The sequence below is a fragment of the Falco naumanni genome, chromosome 14 (genome assembly GCF_017639655.2).
Source record: "Falco naumanni isolate bFalNau1 chromosome 14, bFalNau1.pat, whole genome shotgun sequence".
Classification (NCBI taxonomy): Eukaryota; Metazoa; Chordata; class Aves; order Falconiformes; family Falconidae; genus Falco; species Falco naumanni.
In genome coordinates, this window is record NC_054067.1 from 14871674 (window position 1) to 14893381 (window position 21708).

At 45.2% G+C, this 21708-nt stretch overlaps 1 protein-coding gene across 1 annotated transcript in view; it reads right to left on the bottom strand.

The window, feature by feature from the left end:
* GPC4 (glypican 4) overlaps positions 1-21708 on the bottom strand; it is a 69165-nt gene that overhangs the window by 9732 nt on the left and 37725 nt on the right. The window contains exons 3-4 of the mRNA XM_040614476.1: positions 13439-13830; positions 2691-2856 (exon numbers count right to left, since the gene is read on the bottom strand). Of these exons, the coding sequence (XP_040470410.1) occupies positions 2691-2856; positions 13439-13830 (558 nt within the window). The remainder of the gene's footprint in view (positions 1-2690; positions 2857-13438; positions 13831-21708) is intronic.

Sequence of the window (21708 nt, forward strand, 5' to 3'; positions counted from 1 at the left end):
CCTTGGCGACAAAGCACCTCACTCTCATGAAGGAAAGCAATTCTTTCGCATTGTGCCACCAATAATCAGAAACCCACATCTTCAGCCTCACTGTCTGACTTGAAGAACAAAAGGCAGTTTTCAGTCTTAACCCCAAGATCTGATTTAAAAGGGGAGGGAAAGAGGGGGAAGACCTTGACCATTCATCAACAACAATCTTTTCTTCTTTTTTTTTTTCTTAAGGGGAAAAAAATTCTTTGCACACAAAGTAGTACTCCAGATATGTGTACGGAACCTAAATTTGACATCTCTGAGCAGAGTGAACCTTTGGAAGGGGGGGCAGGAATTATGAAAAGGCACTGGAGATTAACACTGTTCATTCAGGAAAGCTCTAACTCCCCCCAAAGAGCTTGTTTGAAACAAAGTCTAATTGGTGTACAATTGTGCCAGGAATAGAGGGTGAAATAATTCAGATAGTTGAATGGAAGAAAAGAGGGTAATTCAGTCATTATTTCATATACCACAACTTTAAAAGGTACTTTGCAGAAGTAAGGAAGTATAAAGTCTTGTCTTGAAAACCTGACAAACTTTACATCCCAGTTTGGAAATGCTTTACATAACTGACTTATATATAGACCCATTAACACATGCACATGCATATTTCATATGCACATGCACCCAAATTCATATATACTTGCAACATTTGTTGCAACTTCTCCCATTTAACTATCTTTAAATTATTTTGCTAGGTTCAAAATCTGGTTTTCACATGTAATAAATAATTGTCATAACATAAAACTTAAGTTTTGACATAATTTAAACCCACAATGCAAAACAGCATTGACCCCATGCAGGTGGGCTGATTTTTATTTGGGGGGGGGGGGGGGGGGATTTTTTTGTTTGCTTGTTTATTTATTTATTTAAACCTTTGAACACACATGCAGGTTGTATTTGTGACATATGCCCTGCCCCAAACACCAGATCTATTTAATTTAATTTGCCTCAAGTGGCAAATTGCTATAGAAACGAAAATCTGGAACATAACCAGCACCTGTTCAGGTATTAAACCATCTAAAAAAGCACAACTGAAGTTTTCAGTATACACACTCCACCGCACGAATCAACCCAGAGCGCAAGAACCAAGTAAATACTGCCAATAAATGTAACAATGCTTAATACCATACTTAAGTAATGAGCAAGCAAGAAGCCCCTGGGGAGGAAGCACTGCAAGAAGAAAGCTTTGCTTCCAACCTAGAATCACATTTATTTATTTTGTCTTGTTTAATAATCTTAATTATTGTATGCAGTCCCTGATCAGTCTCGTGTGACAGGGCTCGCCAGCTTCCCCTGAGGTTCGTTTTTAGCTGCATACCACCTACAGCAATTAGCTGCTTGTGCTTTTGTCTGTTTTCTGGCATTATGCCCTTCCCTTTCATGGGATTCCTCTTTTCTACTTGGACTAGATGTTTGCAAGTCTCCTGGCTTTGAGCTATTTCAGCAACAATTGTAGCTGAAATACTTAATATTCTCATGAGAAAGACGGCTGGAAGGAATGGGGGGGGTGAGGGGTGTCAGCCTCCCAGAGAATGACTTGGAAACCCAATTTAATGTCACATTTAACTCCCTATATGGAATACACAGGCAAAAAAATGCCTTCTGAAAATAATACCCTGCACACATCCAGTCGGCATGGGCAACGAAGTGAAAAGCCAGTGCACAAAACATGAGAAAACAAGTTCTAAGATTTAAATCTAGCTTGAAATGCCAATTACCAGCAAGTTTCCTTTTTTTAATCTCACGGCTTAGTAAAGGGAAATCTTTTCTTTCTAACAGTCTTTTTCTTCCATGAGTGGGATGGGAAGAGTACTGCAGCCTTGTCAGTAGCGGCAGATACTTTACATGTGCACTTCATCACACATCAACTGGAGTGAAATGACTGCTCCCAAAGGATGCTCATTCAGAGATAAATCAAACCTTCTGGAAAAGGAGCACAAATGAAAACATTAAACATTGCCTATTGCCTGTGCCCCCAAAACATGATGCATCACCAATTCTACTGAGCCTTGACCCAAGGTAGAATTTAACATCTCAGTCTAAATCTCATGTATCAAATAATAATGTTCATGAGCAGATAAGAGACATAACAAACAGGAGGAACAGGATGGTGAAAACACTTGCAGAGCACCACGTAAGGCCTATCAACATCTCAAAACGACAGTGGCCAAGCACCAAATGAGCTGTTTAAGAACAGATTCAGACACATGTCCCATTCAATTTTTTAATGTAAAATAGAGGCCTACAGCTTTTCCCAAAGGTCACCACAGCTGGCAGGGAGACTCCCAGGCTGTTGAGCAAAAAAACTGGCTTCAAGGAAGGACAGCTGTATGGTGACAACGATGTATAAGGAGTAGTATGGAAAAAACATTTGCATACATGTTTGGTCCAGCAAGTAGAGACACCCCAAGCCTACAAGCACACTGCACCTCCACCCTCCTAAAGCTCGCTGCAGCAAAGGTCACTAGCACGACAGAAGTCTTATTCATTTAGAAACTAACGTGAACAGCAAAAGGTGTGCTGTATACAGAGATGTGGAAGTAAAACATACCCATCAAAAACCTGCTACAGCCCAGCACAGCCACTCACAAAAACTGTTCAGGTGAGGGATGCAGTATCAATATATACTCATGCAGTTTTAACCCCTGTTGCCTTACCCATAAAGATATTCCACTCGGCATCCAAGTCCCCTTGGTTGGCCAAGCAGCCTCTCATGACGTTAAAGCAGTAGTTGTAACAAGGCTTCACCGATACCAGACCTCGGCAGTGTGGGCAGTACATCATTTTCAGCAGTGCCCGCGTACCCTGCGGTGTGGGGTTCACCTTTAAAAGAGGAAAAAAGAGAAAGAAGAAAATTAGCCCTCTGTCACTGAAGCAAAAAACTTCACGTATTTACCCCAGGGTGGGTGGGGACAGAGCTGTGCAGAGGAGATGCAACAAGATCAGCCACCACCGACCGGGTCAGAGCTCCCCACTTATGTGATCCAGGGATCTGAGGAGCAGATGAAGAAGCCTGGCTCACCTCCTGGGTATACATGCCACTCCAGGGGGCACAGACAGTCCCCATCTCTGCAAAACATTATCTGCACTGCAATACACCTTGCATATTTGGGCTGCAAGGACAGGAGCCCTGAGGGAACACGCAGCACTCGAGCTCAGGGAAGGCAGTAAAAAGAAACCAAGCCAAAAGGCGTAACTGCAAGGCTGCGCTACCCAAGCTCTGCTGAAACACACACTGAAGACAACGATGCCAGGACTTCTTGGGAAAAAACGGATGAGATGGGATGTGTGCCGCTATCCCTGCACCAAACCCACCAGGAGCATGCCCTCCTCCTCTGCGGAGCCCCGGCTCAGCTCTTCCCAGACAATTGCACAGCAGGGCTCTCCGGCAGAGACTGGCTCCTTTATCTTCTATTCAACTCCTGCAACACAGCGTTTACATGACAGATACCCAGGTTCATTTATAGTCAGCACTCGTCATGCTAAATAACGCTGTTCCCCACACCTGAAGGAGGTGGCAGCCACAGCCCCACTGCTGGGGACAAGCTGGGAGGACCCTCGAAGCCAATGTGCAACTGCTGGGCGCGCAAGCGGAGCTATCTGCAGCAGGCACGTCACCCCCACACACCCTGAGCCCTTGACAGGGCTATTTTCCAAAGTGACTCATGGTCATTCATGTTTGATTCACTCTCTGGCCCAGCTTCAAAACATTCATTGAAACCATTTCCACCCAGCCGGTCTGAGGAGCATTCGCTCCAGCACCACATACTAGCACCAACCACATGGTGGGTCCACCTATAGCACTGAACAGAGAAGCTCCCTCAAGAGCAAGTTTAAGTGTTAATTAGCCACACGTGAAAAAGGAAAATTAAGATATGATCAGAGATACACGGACAAAATAGAAGTGGTCTCTGGTGTTTTAAGCAATGCACTTGAGACTTCTTGTAAGGTGTTTATGGCGAGTGCTCTCAATACGTTATGATCCAAGACCGTGCTGAAGGAGATACACACACAGCCCCGAGGAAGAAGTCATTATGTCATTCAGTACGAGTGGCTGGAGATGTGGATGGCCTCCACACCTCATCTGCTGGAGGTCTGGAAACTAACTTCATGGCAAAAAGGGTGACAGGACTGAATGGCAATGAACATATACGAGGAAGACCTGGTACCACATGTACGCTGAGGACCTTACTATTGTGAATCCCATCTCAGCACAAGGGCTATGGAGAAACTGAACACAATCAACTAGTTGGCAGCACATGAAACTAAGAGGCAACAGATTTTAACAGAAACAAACCAGAAAACAAAAACACCACTATATAATCAGGCTGGCTTTGCTATATCATCAGCAGATTCTTAAACCCTCTTTTCTTATAAAAAAAGATGACAGATAAAAATCCGTTGTGTTTCTGACAACTCCAGAAAGATCACAGTTTCTCTTCAGTAGGCAAGGAAACTTAGAAAGACAGGACAATTTTCTGCAGTTGATGGAACTCAGCGTTGGATTTTGGCTGGCCAACAATGTTTGTTCAGACATCACTTTACCCCTCTTTTGTCCACAAAGAGCCCGTTTGGCTGAGCAAAAGGAGACACAATGTAGAAAGCTGTTTGTGGGTGGGGGGAATCAGATTCAGACGTTTCAGGGCGCATATATATATATATTTATATTTGGAAGAAGCAGCAGGAGCCCCAGCAGAAAGCTCCCTATTGGGGCAGCATGGCTTTAAAGCAGAGCTAGTTCAAACACTGGAAGAACTCAAGCAACAGAAACCAGCCAGATCAGATGATTTATAGTTAGAAAACTGAAAACAGACAAATGTAAAGGTATCATCTGCCATCCAGATGGCGCAGTCCTTGCATAACAAAAAGTTGCGGGGGGGGGGGGGGGGGGAGAAGAGAAGAGAGAACTAAATACCATCTCGCACCCAGAGACAGAGCTCTGAAGGATGCCCCAGTTTAGCAGTTTCTCTGATAAACATCCCTTTATGTCATTTGGTGGTAGATGCCAGGACCTCCACACCTAGTCCTGAGGCTTATCAGTAAATCCTGGCTATCCTAGCACTACTGGCCCTCAAAGAAGTGCTCTGCATCCTCCTCAGGAAGAAAATTATGAAAATGCTGACAGCACCAGCCAGGTGCTAGAGCAGTTTGAAGTGGGACGAGGAGCAGGATACTTCCCAACCCCATCATGCATGGCACGGGATTGCATGGCAGCGTGTTGCAGAAAATCACCCGCCCAGCAGTGACCCAGGAGGCAGCTTCCCATCTTAGGTTCCCCGCTCGCGACTGCAATCCTGCAGCATCCCCCGGCTTTGATATTTCATAGGGGTTGATCTTTATGAATCCCAGCAGATGCATGGGAAACTGAAGCCGCTTTCCCACGTTCCACGGCAGACAACTTGGGATGGTCAGTCGGATTAGGTCCTTTGAACAAAGACCCAGGATGATTTTAAAAGCAAAGGGGGTTTTGCTTCCTTGCCCGCATAGGTTTGCAGCTCTGAGCCCTACAGAGCTGAGCAGAGGGTGATGGCAAAGGGGACAAAGAAAAGACAAACCCCAGCCTGCAGCGACTGCCAAACCGAGCCCTAACTAGCAATGGACGTAACCCACAGAGATGATGTTAGTTTGCAATACAGTTGCAGATGAAGAGGAAGACAAAGAGGGGAAATTCATCAGTCCAGATCTGACGTTTTATGGTGTCAGAAAGCAACAGGAAGGCACAAACACAGATCACCTCCAAGAGAGTTTCGTGGAAGATTATGAGCAATTACACCTCATTACAACAGTGATAAATGCTTAACTGCTGTGTATCGCAGCAATGAGAACCTTAACCCCTGGCAAGGGGCCCATACCCAGTCCAGACCAACTCTGGATCTGTCAGTGGGATGTGCCATATGTTGCACTGGCAATTCTTCACAAGCTTTTAATGTTCACTCTGCCACGCCAGGTGCAAGCTCTTAAAACACCATTGTATGTAACCGTAAACCCAGATATGCTTTGTTCTGGGGTTGTGTTTATCTTGGAAAGCAATCCAAGTTCATTCAAACTCTACTCTAGAATGACCCTCAAAACCAAATAATCTCCTTTCTAATAAAGCAGAAAGCTTTATTTGCTGAAGAGGATTTACTCTAGTAGATTTGAGCCCAGGTAGTACTACGCTATAGTGCTCATACCCTGTAAAAACTTCTAATAGAAGTAAATGCACTCCAACCCCTTCCTTTTATCTTGTGAAATTTATTTCCTTTCCGTGGCGTTCCACACCACTGCAGCAATCCATCACCCTGTGGTTTCATCATGTAAATTACAATTTGTCCATATCTATATGCTTTGTCAAACGTGAAGATTAAAAGCTGCTAACAGATGTGTTTTGGCACCAATCTTCACATTCGTATTGATCTTGCTCCTTAAAAATACAGATTCACACACAATTCACAAAAATTAAGTGAAAAGCAAACAATTCTGGGCTTAATTCAAATGCTTCATATCACGTTTGTTGAAATAGCCTCCCAAATTCCATTGACTGTTGAAGGTACAATCACATTCTTGTAAAAAAAGACATGCTCTTGGTATAATAAAATCTAGTTTTAGTTGGTACCTTGTCATACCCATCCTGCTTCATTTTCACATAAGGGAAACTGCCTTACATCCTTAGCCTTTTCCAGCTTGTTGGCAATTACATCTGCATGCATACATCTGGTAGAAACTACACCACTGAAGTACACACCTATCAAGTGAAACGCCTTGTTAACAGCCTACCACAAAGCCACCAAAACTCAAAGATAAACCAATCTGTGCAAGCAGACAAAAGCTCAAAGAAGCAACCAGCTTCTCTTCCCCCTCTTTCCAAAGGCAAGGAATAGCTGAGGAAGGAGGAAGGATGACAGAGCTCCAGCCATGGATGGTCCTGCGGGGAGCTCCCACCAGCTGCCAGACAGCCGGAGCCACATTCTATTCTCTCACTCTACCCTCAAGTTAACATTAAGAATGTTAATAACAATATTTAAAATCCTGTCAGCTTTAATAACTATTTATAATAACACTGATAACTCAGGCTTTCTTATTTTCCAAGCTTGCACAACAACAGTGTTGCCATGCCAGCAGCACAGCCACCAGAAAACATAAAAATCCAACAATCTGAAAGTAAATGCAGTGAAATTACTTTTGATTTATACCGTGTTTTCTTTGGAGAAAAAAATGAATTAGGGCATATATATGCAACACTGCATAAGGAATACTGAAGGAGTAACTTCCCAGTGACATGGAAAGATGATTTCATGACTTAAAGTAATTCCAAAGCTGACTGAAGGACTGTGGGATGTTCCAGGTGAGCAGCCAATTTAGACAAGTGAAGCGTCACCGATTTTTGGGACCAACACAGCCTTACTTGTATCACTTTTTCCTTCCCTCAGCGTTGTGCAAGAGCATCATCCTGGCCCATGCCAGTCCAGACATTCAGCTCATTGTGAAGCAGAGAATCACTCCGGAGGCTCATGGTTTGCTTCCCCACCCCAAATATTCCAATGAAAGTGTTCTGGAATTCACTACACGTTTAACCAATTTTGCTGGCCCAGTGCTAGCACACAAATAATTTAGAAAGCATCTGGTTCAACCACAAAGTTGAGCCTCCGAGGTCTTGCACAAGGGAGCACGTTTAGGAGTGATATTTGGGAACTGCACAGCTCTGTGCCTTGTCAGTATTTGCTACCCATGGCAGTGCATGCTGCAGCTTTATCTTGGGCAAGGAAAATTTCAAGACTACACTTATGCTCTACTCCCTACTTACAGCTTGCTTTACCTCCCCCCAACCCCACCCAGATGTGACACTGCCAGAGAGGAACAGCAGAGCTCCCAAGAATCACACCACCAGCCACTCAACCAGCTCAGTCTTAACATTAACAAGTCAAAACAGGAGCACTGCGTGCTTATCCTCCCCATTGGCACCTCCAGCCCACACAGGGCAGAGGGGACCCCAGGGTGCCAAGTGGATGCCTCTTCCACTGAACGCTTATGGAGAGATGCCAGCGTTAGCATCTTCTGCACTCCGTGTCCTCGGGACCAATGTGCCTTTCACACAAAGCTTGATCTCTGCAGCACCTGCCTTTCCTTGACCCAGAGACACAGATTTTTAGAAGTGTTTTGTTTGCTTTAATGAGCAAAACAGCAAGAACATTTCATCTTGGCAGCTATACCCAAAAACTTCCTTAGTTATCCCTCACATCGGTTCTGCTGCTAATGTTGAAAACACAGCGCAGGGCGAGGCAAAGAAAGAAAAAAACCCTGAAAAAAACGAACAAAAAAATACCCCAAAACCCAAACCGGTGGACTGAAACACTCCTGCATGATGCCATCAGCTCCAAACCCACTGTCACATCCACGTGCACCCTCAGCCTGTCAAATCCGTGATGATTGCTGCTCGAGCATGCTTTGAAGGCTATGCCTAGTGCAGACCCTCAGATCACGGGAGCAGAGGCAGATGCAGCCACATTCTTGGCAGGTCTTCTCAGGGTCATCTTTGATATGGAGAAGTGCTTGGTATTGTTTTCTGCATTGACGTTTGCCCTTGGCACATGGAAGGCAACATCCTTATGTATGGCAGCCCCCTGGTCCGGCCCCACAGCTTGCAACTTGCTGCCTGGACAGCGCTGCTTCTTTGGAGGTCCCTCCGCAACACTGAAAGGGCTCCTCGGCTCTTCCTCAGTTGCCCATGAAGCAGCATGATCTGCACCCCATCTCCCCTCAGTACACGCAAGCAACACATTTCATTTATTGTCACTTCCCTGGGAGGGGTCTCCTCTTGCCTGAAGTCTGCCCAGCTTCATGGGGTACAGGGATATGAACTTCTTCCTGAAGAAGGATTAAGGTCACATTCCCCTTCAAGTCAAACCAAGGGCAAAGACTGCACAAAGGGAGACTGGACCTTTGCTCTCTGCCTAAACTTTTAGAGCCTCAAAAGGTAATTAATAGGGGCACTATTTTTAATGAAATGGGAGCTCAGTGCCCTTATGTTTTTGATGATACAGGCCTTAATTCTTGTTTCATTATTTTCATCACCGCTTTTCCTAAGCTAATGTCTGGTCCACATGCAGCATCCACGCAGAGAAGGGTAGGAGCCACAGCTCTGGAGATGCAGCTGGAGGTAAGGGAGCTCACACAGGCCAGCAAGTAGGTTGGTTTATGCAGGTTCAGAGCTTCAACTTGTGCTCCATAGAAGCCTGAGTAAAGATGAGGCAGATCAGAGCAAAAGAGGTTAAAAAGCCACCGGGCTCTCACTCCAGCTTTGGAACAGCTGTGGGAAGGCAATCACCTGTCCCCGCTGCAACCATCCACCATAAACGCTTTGAAGAACATGCCCTCCTTGGCTGCTATCATCACAATTTATTAGGGAAGAAATGCTGATACCAAGGAAGCCGAGCCTTCTCCACCCACTGCGAACATCTCCAGCAGCTTCCTCTCAGCTGTTAATGTCTCTTGAGGACAGCAGACAGAGGAGGTAGGTGTATTCTTCATATGAAGCTGTGCATTATTTCATACAGCTCATATTTGTGCTTCGAAATTAAACGCTCTTTCTTGCATACAACTTTGAAGTAGTCATCTTTCCACGTTTCCCATGGCCGGGCTGCAAGCCCCTTTTCCAATGGCCCTGCTGCTTTGGTTGCACCTCATGTGGCTCCCCAAGCACGCAAACGCCCGTCAGGGAGGCGATTTGGGAGCCTCCAGAGCTCCCAGCAGTTCCTCACACCATCGGACACAAGGGCAAAAGTGGTAAAAGAATCCCAAAACAACAGTTCATCATCATCAATCTCCTGGGGGGCTGCAGAAAATTCTCACCACCACTGCAACTGCAGGAGGTCCCATCTGCATGTCCCCATTCACAACTCTGCAGAGACACAGTGACACAAACACAGGGATTTGATGTCAAGTGGCTGCACACTTCACCCTTCACACTCCTCCGCTGCTGACCTCCCCTCCCAGCCCATGGGTCAAGCAGGCTCCTCCTGACCCTACAAAATGCTGTCAGGGGGCTCAATCCTCGACTTCACCTTCTTCTCCCCCCTCAACAGGGACCTCCACCCCATACCTATAGTTGACCTGCCCTCAGCAAGCCCCTGGGCGCTTTGCTCTCAAAGGTTTCATGACCCTCGACCAGGCTGAGATCTAATCACATGTTGACTAATTAAGGGAACATCTCTGCAGCTTGAGAACTGCCCAGTTGCAGGTTCTCATCCTTTTTCAGTCACTCTGGGCTCTGGCTTGTATTTGTTCCTTTTTTCCACCCCTGACTGGGGCAGGAAATGTCACTGCTGGCAGCAATTTAACCCGGCTGATTTTAGTGCTTGTCGAGGGCTAAGTAGCAAGTGAGCGATTAGGGGATGGAGATATTTCCGTCTCCCAAAGGCAGGGGCAGGAAGGTCAGAGAGAAAGCACCACGCGTCAGCAGATGGCAGAGGGAAGCACTGGAGGCCCCCAGCCCCTTGCAGCCCACCTCAGATGCAGGACATCTCTAGCATCCTAGGTTTTCTTCTCAGACCTGCTGTTCAGGACAGATTTAGAGAATTTTGTACTTTTTCATTCCAAAGGAGGGAATTTGAGGGGTGAAGACTTGAGCATCAAAACCATGGCATTTAAATGCAGTTTGCAAAAGTCTGTGCTTTCTCTCAAAACCATACAGCTTTCTTACTGTTGTGTGCTTGGGCAGCAGCACACAGCTTCTGCTTCTTCCAAGGTCAAATTCAAAGTTATTTCCTATAATTCTGGCTCAGAAATCAAGCATACTCACAGCTTTTCAATATTTCCTCTTCCTTTCCCCCTTTACTTCCAAACTCATGCAAGAACAATACCTTTTTAAATGCATCTCCCTAGTGAAGATGTAAAAATATATAGGATCATTAAAAAAACATCAAGACCATTCTACCATAAAGTGCTCTTTGCTTTCCTCATAGCACCCCAGGAAAGTAAAAAGCAGCTGGGTCTTGCAGTAGTTTGTATTTCTCCTCCTGAGGATTTTCAATTAAGCATTTTTAACTTCCTTGTTACAAAACACATTAAAAGTAAATCTAATTTGCATTACTTTGGACATTTTTTCATAAAGAAGAATAGAAGATTTATCCCTCAAGTTAATCCCTGGTATAAGCAGTCATCCCACTATAACTCCTGAGTAAAAATAATAAGAAAGCAGAGTCAATAGAGTCATTATACAGAGCTCAGCAAAGCCAGGCTAATCTATATGTAATGTGGGATGCCCCAAAACACAACCACAAAGCAGCAGGCATAAACACATCAGCTTTTAAACTCACATACAGAATTTCCCATTGTGTCTTGCAGAAACGTGATGTTAAATTTCCACTGAATCAGATTAGAACTCACAATTAATAAAAGATTATTATTCCTTCTACTGCTGCAACTAAAGCTTAGGTGATCAGCAGCAGGGAGTTTTGCTGCTGCTTGGAAAAGTGTCTCTGTTGCACGATTTCCAGTGCAACTTGTGAAAGTGAAGTGGAAAGTGCAGTAACTGTGATCGTCCACGGTGTGTGAGCTATTTTTGCAGCTGAGTTCGTCTCTGGGTAACCTTCCACACTCGAGCAATTAATTCTAGGGTTGAAGGCAACTCTACACTCAAGGATCTTCAAAAGGGAAAGAGAAATCACGATGCCACCTTGGGTTCACGACTCTGATTCATAACAGATGCGGGGACTGTAGCCCTCGTGGTCCCGTGTCAAGTCTGGAGACGATTTGATGAATTCTGAGCAGATGGAGTATAAACACGATCCCTCACCCATGCACGTTTACTGCCTATCAAGTGATTGCACATTCCCGAAAACCATACTGGAGCTTAACAGACGGACCTCCCACCCAAATACTTCATCTGCTCTCTCCAGCAGTGCAAACCCCATCCCCTGACCACAGTATCTGCCACACAGCCAGAAATAAGAGCCACCAAATCTGAAACCCCAACCAAAAGGTTGGCAGGCTTGGCCAGTGACCTGGCAGGGAGACACTATGCTTAGCCTCATCCAGCACCGACCCTCCCTCCCACATATTCTTCCCACCACAGGACAGTGTTCCCGAGGCTGAAGGATTTTGTGGTCTTATCCTCAACCAGCAGCACGCAGACATAACATGAGAGTCATCACTATTAAACGGGGAGTCAAAGTGCCCAAGGACCTAAACCTGCCCCTGCTAACTTACAACTCGCTCCTGGAGCCTGCATATTAGTATAGCAACTCTTCCCTTGCTAATATTCTCTGCCCTATCGCACATATACAAGGCTTATCACAGGCTGTTTTCCTCACTTCTCTTTGAGAAAAATTAACATGGAAACAATTTTTTTTTCTTTCTAGAGAGATAGAGTATTTTAATATTACCCCTGTAAAGTCAAAGCAATATGAATTATTATCTCACTTAAGGATGCTGCTTGTGCTGCCTCCAAAATTGCATTCTGCTTCTAAAAGTACCTGAACGGCTATTCTTTTATGGTTTACTACTTTTTTTTTCGTGGCACTTAGGGGGATTCAAACTACTGCCCGCCCTTTAAGCCTGGGGTTTCACTACTCTGTAAGCAGGCAGACAGAAAGTAAACCTCTCTGCCCGATTAAATGATTATACTAAATCTTCTATAGCCCACAGGAAATGAGCTGAGTTTTTTTAAAAGGAAATCACTAATATTTATTATCTTACACAATCACTTTAAACGGATTATTGACTACACCTGTTCCCTGTACCATACAACTGGGACTAAAATTAAAGACAAATCTCGTGTCAAAAAAAAAAAAAAATCACCTCACTTAAACCACTTCAAAGTGGTTTATAAGAAGAGGGAGGTAAACATTTAAGTGACCAATACATAGCTATTTGATCAGAAAAAGAATTTACTTTATCATGAAAGTCTGAGCTGTAACTCATGCAGTGTGTGTGGCACAAAGTACAGCTGGCTCCTGCCCTGTGCCCATGGCTCCAGCTTACTGTTATCATAAAAGTACTGTTTGCTCATGCGAACAGCCTCTCCCCATGCCTGGGAGCAAGGAGCAAATCATCAGCTGCTCCATAATAGATGCGCACAGTATCCATGACTCTCTGTAATTTGAAGGCAATATTAAGAAGAAGATAGGGCCATTACACAAGCAAACATTGTTATTTCCACTGCAGAAGATATTTAATTTCCTGCTCGTTGCTGTACCCCGGACAGGAGGACAGCATCAACCTGGGGAACATCCCTGCTGCTGGGATGCAGCACTAGATGGTGGTGTGCCCAGAACGTGACCAAGGGCACAGCCTACACAGATGGAGTGCAGTCCCACCTGTGCTCAACTACCACCAACACCTTTGGGTACCTAGTCAGGACAACAGGGAAAGATGCTACCCATCACAGGTCCACGGGACTTGGGAATTATCACAAGACAGAGCTCACCGCAGACACTTTGCTCACAACGTCCCTTGCGACGGCAAGGCCCTGCGCGAAGGTGCGGGCAGCCACAAATGCTCGTGTGACTTGTAGCTTGAGCTTCCTCGGCACGTCCCCGAAAGGCTTCAGCTGCTCGGTGTACTTGCTAACGCACTCGAGGTACTCGTCCGTGAAGTGGTACTGGGGATTGACCAGCCGGAACATGCGCTCCAGTAAGCGTGCCCAGAACTCGTTGAGCATCTCCTCCAGGTTGACGTTGCCGCCCACATAGTACCGCTTCAGCTCCACGAAGAGGTCCTTGAACAGCTCTGAGTTCTGCATGTACAAACGGCCATATGTCCGCACAAACATGTCATTCAGCGACTTCTCAGCATTTTCGAGAAGTTCTTTGAAGAACTCTAGAAAAGAGGAAGAGAAGATGTGGTAAACACAGGCATTGGATTGTGTGTTCACACACTTCTACAACCATTGCAATTGCTTAACTGGAAAATTCAGCACAAGACCCTCATCCAAATGAAATGTAAGGTTAAAGGACTCCCAAAGATTTTCAAACAATTTCTGTATCTCAAAATTTTTTTATTACACTTCATAAAACACCCTCCGCCAAACCTCTCTCCAGATCAAAAGACTTGCATGAATGAAGTCTCTTTTGATGCAAATCTGAATACCATGACAAAAGGGGGGGGAGGGGGGGAGCCAGTTTCTTATGTTACCATTCAGCCATCTTAAAAGTCGTCATTTCAAAGCACAAGAATATCAGAAAGCAGAAAGCAAAAAAGGTGGTCTTTTTGTTAAACAGGTATTTTGCACAAAAGGGTCTTTTCTTTTCAGTTCTCATCAATTAACTTTCTGAAACGATCATAAACCAGCCTCAAAAATGAACAAATTTTAATAAATTCAAAGACAAACCCCAAAATCTACCTGTGGGTTCTTTCTCTCATCTTGCAAGTTTATCATCTCTCAGGGCAGAGCCTGTCTCTAATTACCTAAATGGTCATGATTACAGACAGGGCTTCAGATGTTTAGCAGTACAAAAAAAAACCCCACGACAATTAAGCCAGAATTTGCTCAAAATCCAAATGCTAAACACTTGGCATAAGAATGACGAGATTTTTCAGATTACAAAGGACACACAGGGGCCCCTGGGTTTCATCACTTAAAAGCAAATCCCCATTTCAGCTCACCCTCCCAGAGCACCAGACAGCCTGGTGCTGGAGAACGGCCACTGCTGAAGCACTGTCACCGTGTCTTGGCAGCGCCACACACATCTCCAACTCCAGTAACAAGCTGATCTGGCACATCAGATGCAACCGCCAGGTCAGTTTAAAGAACATCCCTTGCCAAGACAGCACCACTGAAGCCTTGGCATGTGGCTCTAAGCAAAAACACAAAGTCTTTGCCTTGGAGACTCTGTGTAGATTATTTAAAAGACAGGGGAGGGGTCCATTAAGCCAAGTGCATCTGGGCAATTTTGGAACAAAACTCCACACTATGTGGCCTTGGGAAGGAGCTAAGGAGAGCAAGGGTAGGTGCCACTGGGACAAACCATCACATGCCGGTGGTGCTCACGCCAGGCTGCCACCCGTTTGCCCCAGCCCCAAGCGAGACACTGGGGCACAGGCGCAGCCTCTCCACCGCCACAGCGCAGTCAAGAAGCATATTATTTTATGCATGCCATCAGCAATTGAGGATTCTGACCTCTGCTTTTCTGTGACTCATATTCAATAAATATTTTTTAATCAAACATGCCTCTGTGGGTTTTTTTAATCCTCAAAGGAGTAATGTTTAAAGCCAGAAGTTGTTGGGGGGGGCCGATATTTTGGCCTAGTGTGAATTTAAACCTTGTTAAAACATATTAAAAGTATGCCTAAGTTCAGATTTTCGTCTTCAAAGTGCTCCAGTACAAACAAAGCCTAACACGGAAAACATCTTCTGGAAAAACTGAAACATTCTTCAAGTTCCTGACGAACAAAGTCATGGGGCTCAGTGCCTGACATGGCTGTATATAATGCAGCCTCTTAGGAGCACAAGAGAAATGATCCAGGGAAGAAGAGATTGATTTCAAACACCCAACACATCCTCTGTCCAATATCAGCAGGAACCTCCACTTTCGTTCCCATGACTGGCATTTCCTCTCCAGGAAGATTTTTTTCTGTTGAGTTTATACTATAGAGATTAGCTTGGTGTATATTAATTTCTAATTCACTTAATCATTTTGAAGGCTCACTTCCTTCCTTTGCTCAGACCTTTTAGCATCACAAATAAGTAGTTTATTTAAATACTTTTGTGCCAGGCACAAGAGCTGGCAGATGCATCAGCAAATTCTTCAGAAGAATTACATACCATATTGATGGGAAATCTGTTAAATAGTTCCAACCACCAGTCTAAAGGAACCAAAACCAGTGTTTTGAGCCAAGGAAGTTATCTCAAGTAATACATCCATATTACCATAACTGAGTTATTCTCCTGCCCAAACTCATTTTATTGGTTACACTCCAAAGTGGAAGTTGAATAAACCACATCCAGGCTTTAGAGCCCTTCATCTCTTAGCAATTTTTCATGTGGGCTAGAACCAAGTGTGTTCATTAATTATCCTGAAAAGAAAAAAAGGCAACCTAATTAGCAGCATATACCTGCACACCTGCAGTCTTCCAGCCAGCAGCTTCTCCTTGCCCAAAAGGAAGGTAAATAAAAGAAACAAAAACTTCACAAGAAAACCAGCCACTTCTAAAACCCCAACACAACACCGCTGAAGAAGGCACCACTTACTAGCCAGCACTTCCGTAGGCAGAAAACACCCATTTAGGTGCCACTTTCCAAATAAGAAGGGGAGGGGGACAGAGGAGGGGCTGTGTGTCTGTAGCACAGAGGCAGCACCCACCCTCCTGCCCAGTGAAGCTTCCCTGCCAGCATATGCCTGCATCCCCAAACTGTGCTGCATGGGATGCCCTGGTGACTGGCACCAACAGCTTAGCCCACGGGTGGCCTCACTGGCACCTCACGGCTCCTGGAGTGGGCACGGGGTTGGGAAAAGGTAGAGAGGAGGGGTGCTGAGCACGGCACCAGGGACAAGGAGCCACCCCACACCAGCAAGCAGGGATAGACCCAGCAGTGGGATGTGCATGGCAACATCTTCCCCCATGCAATGCACAGCACTCAACTTGGGCAGCAGCAGCAGCAATTAAATGAGATTATATATAGATAAGTTTTACTCGAGCTGTTGGCATACTGTAAATCTTCATCCTCAGTTTCTGTCTTCCCATCAAGAAATCAGCTTGGGCACAGGAAGGAACATTAAGCTTTTCTCTGTGCAAACCATGGGCAAAGGCGTCTGCAATGAAGAGAAGAAAGCCCAAGAGTCCTTTTTATGGCTTAAATGCTAATCTGACTAGTAACTCCCTACATCTAATTAGATATTAATTCTCCCCTTCACAGAAACGAGCTGATTAGCAAACACCAACATAACCCAGCATTAACCTTGCCACCACAAGAAGAAAAATGGCAGCTTCCTCTCTTACGTCTTGACTGTTTGCTGGGTGAAATAAATGACCACCTTTCATTTGTATTAGAAGTTGACTTGTTCTCAAACAAAGCAAACACACAAAAGCCTTGGTTGCTTATTTTACAGCACTCTAAAAGCATGTTTTACAGCTGTGTCGCAAGCAATCTGTACTCATTAAATTATCACTCTGACAGGCTTCCTGTGAAAAGCTGTCAAACGCAAACGTTTTTCACAGACAACGAATCATACTTTGCCAGTACTCCCCAAGACACTGCTATCTAGAGAGATGGCAGGCTCTCTTTCTTTTCCCTCCAGTTATCTTGTTTAAACTCCCAGAACAAGGGCTGGCCCCTCTGTCCACAAACAGGCATAAAAGCACACACACCGACGGGAAAGGGCTTCACAAACTGACCTGCAGAAGCAGCACGTGGCTGGAAAGTCTCCCTGGTTCTCCCAGCTAAGAGCAGAGCATGGAGAGATGTCTGGGTTACACAGAGGGGATGGGCCATAGAGAAGGTGCTGGACTAACATGGCTCAGCCAGCTCTGGTCCAACCCGATATGGGAGCAAGTCCACATTTTACTGCTTCAGCCCATCTCAGCTAAGCCCTGCTGATGAAAAGTCATCTTGTTGCTCAGGGTGATGCTCGGGAGGGTGAGTGCAGGGGCAAAGATACCAGCGCTGCCACCCACAGAGCCCAGCCAAGCTGTCCAGTGGGACCAGAGCTACAAAACCGTTCCTAACATCAAGAAGAAAGTTTAAAATTTGTCTGTATTGCAAAATAAATCCTGTGGATGCTACGGACTTTGATGTTCAAAGGAAGATAACATTTCCAATGCAATTAACTTTTAGAGATAGAAGAGGCTGTAATCTGCAGTCAAGCAATCTACAGCTCTGGGCTCTGTTTACTCTTTTAACACATTAGAATTTCAGGTTAGAATTTAAATAGCCAACACTCAGGAAACCCTAGAGATGTCATAAAACTGTAAGAAAGACTGGATGTGACATACCTGGTATTTCTGCAATAAGAACCCTGGGTGGGAGTGGGTGGAATCTTTGCTTTTGAACAAACCCTTCCATAAAAGGGCACAGTGGGAAACAAAACCATAGTTAGTTGGCAAATTCCTTTTTTGAGGTATTAAGATGTATTACCTGTTTGCAGCTTGAGGGCAGACCAGCCCTGCCAGTAACCCAGTGCAGGAGTGCACCACACTCCCCCAAGGTGCTTCCACATGACATTAGTTTCCACTGCCAGAATAATTCAAAACAATTTTTCTTCCGAATTGCAGATACACAAGCTACTTGAAGAAACGCAACCGCTCCACCCACTGCGAGGCACAGGGCAAATCCACCTCCAGATAACGTAGCCACTTTGATTTTTGTACCCAATAATTTTTGACCTTGGATTCATAGGTCTCATCTGAAAATACCCTTTTTTTTAAGTAAGAAGGGATGCAACATTTTCCTATTCCTCATGCTAACGTTTTCATGTGAAGAGTGAGATTTTCATACAAGAGAGCTTTTGATGAGGACAACCTGCTGCTGTAGGGCACAGTCCTACCTAAATCAAAGGCAGCTCCTGGAAATTAGATGAACACATCAAAGGGGCACGTTCCCCTTCACCCACAGGCAGGTATGGCATTTCCCCAAGAACACTGGTGACAAAAGCAGCAGCAGCACAACTGCCTGGCCTGAGCTGCCTCCTGCCACCACCAGCACCCGCTGCCCCTCAGCAGCAGTGAAGCACTGGCGTCCTCTGCCCCTCCAGCCATGCCCCAGGCAGGGAGCCCTCAGGATTGAACCCATAACCACAGTGCAAAGTTTTGCCTTGATTTTGCTGATCTTCAGGAACGAAACACATTTATTTCAGAGAATAATTTCACACCGAGAAGCACAGTGCTCCATGGCACCCCACTTGCTCCTCTTCCAACTGCAAAGTCAAACTGTAAGCGATCCGGAGCTCAGCACAAAAATAGCAAACCTTACCTGCAGTGCAAAAAAAAGGCTGCAAGTCTTGTCCAAGAGCTCAGCAAGGCTGTTGAGCCAACATGCGCTCTACAGATGCCCATCTGTTGGCCATGTTCAGGTGTGCTGGTGTCCTTCCAAACGGAGACCAGAGCTACCACGCACATTTCTGCTCCCAAAGGCTACCAGACATGTTACATTTCCCATGCACCAGGTTTGCTTAAGTTTAGAGCTGAGTTTTCAACTGGCCTAAATTTGGAAACCTCAAACAGAACAACTATGCAAACAGATACCAGGTAGACATGCAATTACTTGACACACCTTAAAAACCAAATAAAACCCGGCTCAAGCATGCAGAGGGAACGTGATGAATTTTTATGGACACAATTAATTAGTTTCAGATAATTTGCCACCTAGCTTTTTGGGTATACCCTTAATACGTTGTCCAGATTACTATTAAGGACTGTCTGTTTTACCAAAACCTTTAATTTGCTTGTCTGTATAGACAATTATGCTTTCTAGTATGTACAGGAGAACACTGCCACAAAGAGATTAATTATATTTTCTTGTAAAATGGTTTACTCATAAAATGCCCATAGCAGCAAGATGGATTCCTAGACGAATGCTCTTGCCCAAGCCATGGCCCCAAAGGCTGTGCTGCAGAGGGGCCAGCACCAGCCCAGTGCCTTCACAGAGGTGCATTTGCAGATGCAAACTCCACCCTGCAGCTGCTCCTACCATGCAAAGCGAAATTCAATCCAGACAGATAAAAGGAATTTGGAGGGAAAAGACAAATTTTCACAGCTCTCATTTGTAGCCACACCACCTACTCCAAAGGAAAGAGAGATATTATTTTTTTTCTAAATGTGCCTCACGATTTTTAATATGCCTTCACTTCCTTTATTGCATATACCGCATTTGTAATTTCCACCAGGGAAAAACAAACCATAGCTTAACAACCTTTTTCCAGAAGTGTTGAGAAACTGATGAATACATAGTGCTAACACATTTATTGAATATGAACTCAGGAAGGGCAGGGCAAATCCACAAGCTGTTTCTCTGTCCTGTTTTCAAACATATGTTAGCACTTACTGACATGGGAAGAACTCTTCCACAGAGTTTGAAATAGTACAGGCTTAAATCATGGCAGTGTCACAGCAACAGCACCGACATGTAAACCTTGGAGAGCTAGGAGGGACAACATCTCCTCAAACTCTGCTTGATTAATAAAAGGTTTCACAACAATAACAATTGGGCTGCAGCCTCACAGGGGAGGGAAAAAACAAGAACCCAGGATTTCTACAACTTCTTGTTTCTGGAGGGCCCATGAGCATAATCTCCATCTGCACCCTGGGGCTGGCAGAACCCCAGAAGAGCAGGGCAGAATGTAACACAGCACAAGATCACCACCATCACACAGAGACCAAGCTTGTTAGAAGAATAAGAAGCCACGAAGGAGGAGGAAAAAACAGCTGAGACTGTAGTCTTTGATTCAAGAAGCAAATAGCAGCACACTGCATTCTGCTGCATCTAGCAGTCACCCCACAAATTAGAAAAGCAGCGACAACAGAAATGCTCTTGGTCCCCTCTTGGTCCATCCTGCTCTCCAGCACCCCACATAGCAGGACAAGGCAGACTTTGCAGCCTCCTCATCCCTATTTCCAGGGACCGCCACTGCTCATGCATCCTGTTCTGGGTCAGCTATAGCAGGTTTCTCCCACTGTTCCCACGCTGCCTCCTCCCCGAGCAGCAGATCCTTCATTCTGAGCTCTTCCATCCTCCTCTTAATGACCACAACTCAACAACAGTCTTCCCCAACACACCTCCCTTGCTGCTGCTTCTTTTCCCTCCATTTGCTTCCTCCATAGCCCCCCACATCTAATTTCCACTGCACCTATTCCTCAATCCCAGCTGACCTTTCAAACACATCTACTACTTCTCAGCTGCTTTACCTGCTGACCTACGTCCATTTGGTACCAACACACCGACTTCCCACACCAAACAGCCAACACCACCTGCAAAATCTAGAAGCGAGCTCCTTTCAGGTTGCCTCCCACATACCCCTGATTCAGAGGGGCTTTCTGGGACACTCACCAAGGTATTTCACATATAGGTATTTCTCCAAGCCTCCCTTCCTATTGCTGTTGAAGAGCTTGAGGAGGACCCATGCTGCTGAACAGTGGGAATGGTTTTCTCATTCCTGTTACCTCAGTTCCCTTCATCTCACTATATTTGCAAAGAGAGCTCTTCCAGTTAGGGCCACCTCTCTTATTTGTTCATCCAGCATGCATATGGCTGGATGCTAAGACATTACAGCATATTTAACGCTAACGAAATAGCTCTAGCTCTGCACCAATGGAATATCTTATCCCGAAGCCCACCACAAGACCTCAAAATGCCACCAACTCAACCAGCATCCAGGGGAGCAGCCTGCAGGACTATGCAAGCACACCAAACCCACACATAGGCTAGGTGGCTCTTTGTGCAGGAAGGAGGAAAAAGAGAGTTAATTTTAAACAGACAAACAATAGCTCATTGACCGGTTGACAGCAATTAGTAACCAGAGGGCACCAGGCACATTTCCTGTAGCCAAGTATAAAGGCCTTTGCTTTTGGAATAAAACCAAAAGGGTAACAGCAGTTTACCTGTGATCTTAACAGCAGAACTGCTGTTCTGATGGTAGAAGACTGATCCCTCCAACCTCATACACAAAGTGGTTTTGCGCACTGCTGAGGTCTTTGCTCACTTACAAAATCTAGTCTCCCTCTCTACCCCAAACCTACAGGGCAGGAGCCTCCCCCACTTTGAGA